The 6,000-nt window shown below is 38.9% G+C and overlaps 1 protein-coding gene across 17 annotated transcripts in view; it reads right to left on the bottom strand.

Annotated features, from left to right (window-relative positions):
- Window positions 1-2,468: 2,468 nt before the first annotated feature.
- rho-5 (rhomboid-5) overlaps window positions 2,469-6,000 on the bottom strand; it is a 1,371,034-nt gene continuing 1,367,502 nt past the window's right edge. For all 17 annotated transcript variants that reach the window (XM_067758076.1, XM_067758085.1, XM_067758087.1 and 14 more), the window contains one exon: window positions 2,469-3,400. In XM_067758076.1, the coding sequence (XP_067614177.1) occupies window positions 3,059-3,400 (342 nt within the window). In that variant the 3' untranslated portion in view covers window positions 2,469-3,058. The remainder of the gene's footprint in view (window positions 3,401-6,000) is intronic.

Genomic DNA, 6,000 nt, shown 5'->3' with positions numbered 1-6,000 from the left:
CAACAAGGCTAGGTGCCTCGTGCAGCTTGAACGTCGACCATAAGGCCATATTAGTATAGCGTCATCACTCACAATGCGAACATATTACACGATTCCCTATCTGCGCTTCGAGGGAGATCTTAAGGCCACAATAGAGGTGGATGGTTGGCGCAAGGCTGCTCAAATGGCGAACGAGGCGGTACATGTGTACACAGATGGTTCCAAAGAAGTGGAAGGCATAGGGTGTGCGGTGTACTGTGCTGATTCGGAAATAAACGGATCATACAGGCTGGCTGATTACTGTGGCGCTTTCCAAGCGGAAATTTTAGCCGTAACCAAAGCAGTAGAAACACTGGAAGAGAATAGCCTAATCTGTAACCGTGTTAACTTTTATAGTGACAATGAAGCAGCAATTAAGGCAATAATCTCGCATAGCACAGCATCTAAATGCGCGTTAGAGTTTAAGCAGTCTCTGGAGAGAATCAGGACAGGTAGAAGCATACATCTGTATTGGGTCCCAGGGCATATGGGAATGAAAAAGCAGATGAAATAGCTAAACAGTGCGCTTCCATTGAATCTTACTCCGTAAACGTCCCAATTAGACTGGGCGAGATTAAGAGAAGGAGATAGGTGCACATGATCGACCAAATTGTCGAAGATTATGTGTAGGTCTTACAACCTTAGACTAACAAAGTTGCTTATATCATTAAAAAGAGAGGACTGTAGGCTCATGACGAGTATTCTGACTGGAAACTGCCTTCTGGCGTCACATGCCTTTAAATTAGGCTTGGTAAGTGATAGCAGATGTAGGAAGTGCGGGTTGGACGAGGAAATGATCGAAAAATGTTTTTATTTAATTTCATAGAAATTTTATTAAATTTTAAATTTAAGTTTCAAAAAAGATTTAATTTGTCTAAACGAAAACAAAAACCGAACCTAAACTATTAACGTAGATACTGGTGTCAGGATATCAAGCGGAATTTTTCTCCTCTGTTTTTTGTTAGTTAGCTTCGAATCCCGCTACAAAGGACGCAAAAAAAGTATACCGCATACGATAACTATGTATATATATATATATATTTTTTTAATGAAAATTTTTTCCACGAGACTTTAGAGTTTGCCGGAGCATGACCACCACCTTAGGTTCGTTTTTAAACGGATTTCACATATATTCACACACACACATACGCAATAGCTTTCGTTTTTGCACACGGATACAGCCACACATGTACATGTAGGCCATTTTCAATTTATGTTGCATAACACGAATAGATACCTGGAGATGTTGCAGGGACGAAAAATAGTGTGAAGCAAGCTTCACAAAATTCTAGTAGGTCACATTCACCACTTACCACAGCAGAATTTGTTAAACTACCACTGTTTGTATTTATTTTTTAACAATTATTTGTACACTTTTTATTCAGCTAATCTGTTCAGAATTTTAATTTTTACTCTCTAAAACTCCAATCAGTGTATTTTGTGTCCTTAAATTGTGTTAAAAATAGTGTTAAAGTTTTTGGTGTGGTAGAAGTGACCTACTAGAAGTTTGTGAAGCTCCGCTGCTTTCCACTGCAGGTCGCGCATGTAACATCTTTATTCTTCAATCAATATTTGGTTGAAATACATTTTGCCGATAAAAGTGTAATAATAAGAAAAGTTTGGTTGCCGATGACTCTTGTATCTAAATGCTAGCGTAATACAACCTATTGGAATGATTCGTAGTTATGGTACGATTTCCTTGGAGTTTGGTAAAAGGATAACTCCTTGACAAGCTTATTATTTTAAAAACATACTTTCCGGGAGCTGGACCTAAAATAATATTATACAAACCCATATATCACCAACGACACAATTTTTTACGCGTAGTCTTAATCTCACAGTATTTCAGAATATGTATTTGTAAAGCGCCAAATACACGACACGAACATTTCCGCGAACATTCCGCAATCTTGTTCGCAGCTTTGGCCATACACCATACGAACTTTTGGCCGAACATTAGTTCTCTTTCAGACAGCGATGAATACGGACAACAATTGTGCTGCAGCAATATTGCTCCCTGTGGCAATTAAGCGTAAAAAAAATTTATACATTTCAATAAATTCACTCAGAAATATTTTATTGTCCATTTTACTTTTCCGTGCACGTCTGTTCCGTTCAGAAATTACTACGATTATGAGCTATTTCGCCATACACGCACGAACAGTTCGCGCAAATGTTCACCAAAATTTAAAATATTTTCATTTTTGGCGAACATTTGCGCGAACTGGCAAACACCACCATACACGACAGAAAAGGTCGCAGAAACATGACATAACGGGAATGTTCGCGGAAATGTTCGTGTCGTGTATTTGGCGCTTAAGTAAATTTTGTGTTACTAAAAATAGCTGTGGCTGAGTAGTTTGCTATTAATAGACCGAGTTTCGGCTTCGATGTCACTATTGCATGCCTTTTTATTATTAACATAGAGTCAAATGCATTGTCCTTTTATAAATTATAGTTATTTTTATTAATTTTATGATTAATATAGTTACTAAATTTGTGACTAATAATATTGTTTCGAAATTGTTGGTAACACTTTTATATGGTTAATACATAATGCTTATTTTTGCTCTTATTAGGGGGACTCATGAAAGCATATAAACTTATAAGGTGTAAAATTATATCCATTTACACACGCTGTTATATGAACGCACCTAGTATTACTCTTGATAAACTTGATTGTTTATCAGCTGTATTATTGCCAAACAAATTTTTTTGATTGTTATACAAATGAAAAAATTCCAAGATTAAGTGAAAAATCAAAACTAAAATGCCTTTACTTGCTGATATTGGAGATTTCTGAAGGAAATGCCTGCTGTAATGTCTGCAAGGTTGCATTCCTTTGAGTTTATCGAGTTTACACAATGAAATGTGCGCGTAAATTTATACAAATTGTGTAAATGATTTTTCATACAAAATTTGACAGCTGGTTTACGCACTAGATAAATTTATACGTTTACACACTTTATAAGGCATTTATACGGTTACATGAGTCCCCTAATTGTTTAAAACCATCTCCACGGTTTCTTTGCCGTCTGTACTATACATACGTGCCTACTTTCAAGTTACTGCAATTATTGCTGATAAGGTTTCCCCCTCCGATTACTCTTAGTGGTCGGTCTAGATTTGTGTTTACATCTTCACAATTGCTTTTCATGCCTTTTGGAAACTTGTTCATACCGCCAATTTTGTCACTCGCATTGCTACTATTGCTATAGGTAATAACTCTATTGTTGTTTTTAAGATCGGTGTTACCATGATTGTATTTGATTTTGCTGCTTATGGGATTGTTTTTGAGATTGATATGAAAATCATAGTAATGGAATGTAGAAACGGGCGACATGTATCTTTTCTGTGGTTGTAATAGACCCTTCACAAGATGCTGAAACAAGGCGAAAACAAAATTTTAAATAAATTTCATGGAGATTGTAATTTTAGTATCGATTTAATATTATAAGCAAGTAATTAACTTAACCTGCTTAACTTAATTGTTTCAGAAAGGGGCCAAGGTAAAGATTTTAATATTTAAACTAATTTTTTTTCTAGTTCAGTTTTACAATTATAGGTAGGTAGGTAAAACGAAGTATATAGCTGTTTCGGTTTAGAGTATTCTTTATAGAGGCCGGAATTGAGTCTCAAAGACATAGTTAAAACAAGGTACAATTAAATACATGATAAAGACAAAAGCAACATCTAGAATTCTGATAATCAGCAATACTGCAACGTAAAAGTTTAGACCTTCAGGCGGATATGTGGTCGAACTGTCGCAAGCCATATACCCTTTAGTCAAAAGCCAAAGTGTCAGCGAACATTCTAGTTCATTGCCTGAAATTTTGTGGTTTTATTCATACAAGGCTGGATGTCGTACGAATCTAAGTATGTATACGTAGCATAGACATGAGCACATTGCACCTCACCGCTACTTCTGCAGATTAAAGAAGCCGTTAAAAAGGCCCTTCACTACCAGAAAGAGCTACCAACATTTCCCATTCTGACGACTGCACGATAGTGGCAACAGTCCCTGGCCCCGCAATAGACGAACTAGTTGCCAAAATAAATAGCTATCTACCCAGTCTTTATGTTTTTTTTCACCTCGACCGATCCGGCCAAGTTCACGGCCATTCTGCTTAAGGCGTGCAAGGAACAGATTACGTAAATATTGAACAATCAGGCTGATGGCGTTACGCTATCAACCGCAAGTCACCCAAAGATCTTGGATGTAACGCTCAGCAGTACTTTTATCTTTAAGACATATGCCTCCGAAATTGTATCTGAAGTACAAAACCGCAAGAAAAGCTCAAAGTTCCATCGCCGGCAGGACAACCTACAAAGGAATTGTTTTACATCTATAGCTGTTTTTTTATAAGTAAACAATAATAAATAAATAATTATCATAGAGTTCTATCTTTTTCAAAATTAGCAACAGGTATTTTTAATACGAAGATGTCCTGTTCCCAGTATCTGCATCAGAGCCCGATTTACGTGTTAAGATCAGTGACTGAAAACCATTTACACTCAAGCGATAACTATGCAACTGTCAAACTTCTTTTGAAAATTATAATAAATAACACAGTGCTACAGTGATTTTGCACTTTTCAAATGACCTAGTGTACATTTTAGGCCTTAACAAATTTTCAAATTATTCTCTAAAAAACGTTTCTCGTCTACTGCGCGCACTCTAACAATCATAACGTCGTCATGTTTTAACCGATTTTCGATCGCTTTACGGTTTCGGAAAGAAGAAGATTCATGCTTTAAGCTGATATATATCTGTTTATAATTTAGTAAAAAAATTGGGACATTTTCCAAAAGTTGTGTATGATCTACTATTTTCCCTCGTTTTTCACAGTTTAACGTCTTTTTTATGTAACGCATCATACAAGAAATTTGTTTTTTACATTCATTCTCAATGAACTATTTATCCAAAGTAAGAAAAGTCATGGCTTATCATCATAAAAAAAAGGCCGTCGGTTCTATGTACCGGAGCGACTCGGGATTTTTCCCGACCAAAGACTGCCATTTCAGTGTAACCCCATTTAATTTGTTGCGTCCCTCCCACAAATTGTCATCCTCCCAGCAGCTCCTTGCAGCGGGATTGCTCCATATTCTCTTGCTCCGGGAAGGTATCGAACCCAATCCGGGTCCGTCTCCTGACCCCGGTGAGAAATGGATTTGCTGCATCTGCCGGAAAAGAATCTTTTTAGGGCGGTCATACTCTTGTTAGTGTTTCTCGTGTAAAGGATGGTTGCACCGGACAGGTTGTTCTGGGCTAGATCCCAAAACCAGACGTCCACGTAACTTCTATAAATCTTGTGTGGCTCCTTGCTGTTCACGCCCTAGGACGTCCCGTAGTCTGCGCCTTAGCGCCCCCCCCCCTAACTTCCAGCAGCCCGCTGCTCTGCAAGCCACAACAAGTATCCGCTGCTGCTCGCGCCCCACGGCGCCACCAACTCACACGGCTGCTCCCACTCATACCTACAATCTCCGTATTAGAGTCGGGAGCAATTCCGAGAATCAGCCCCTGCCCCCGTCTTCTCCCCCCCCCCCCCCTCCCCCCCTCTTTTCCGGCAGCAATTATGTAGGTCAGGGAAACAGACCTTTAGTCCCTACCTCCCTTTGCACCGTTTTCCAGCACAGAATATATATGTTTGCGACATGTCCGCAGAAAAGATCGCGAGAGCGGATATGGAGGCGGCCTCGCGTTTATCATACACCACTCTGTGCAATATCATATATTTGATCCTGACATTGACCGCAGGGACAGTGTCTTAGAACGCCAAGGCCTATCTGTAAGGTCAGGCGATGCAAACCTAGAAATCATCAACATCTACATACCTCCTGCCACCTGTTGCCCCAGTGGATACCGCCCTAATATCAGCGCCTTACTCACTGGCCACAATCGCATTATCTTAGGCGATTTCAGTGCCCATTACGATCTATGGCATTCAAACTTGCGGGTGTACAGTAGGTGTGAGATGTTGG

Source organism: Eurosta solidaginis, chromosome X (genome assembly GCF_040869045.1).
Source record: "Eurosta solidaginis isolate ZX-2024a chromosome X, ASM4086904v1, whole genome shotgun sequence".
NCBI lineage: Eukaryota > Metazoa > Arthropoda > Insecta > Diptera > Tephritidae > Eurosta > Eurosta solidaginis.
The sequence above is the reverse complement of the archived record's forward strand: the minus strand, read 5'-3'. Positions and strand labels throughout refer to the sequence as shown.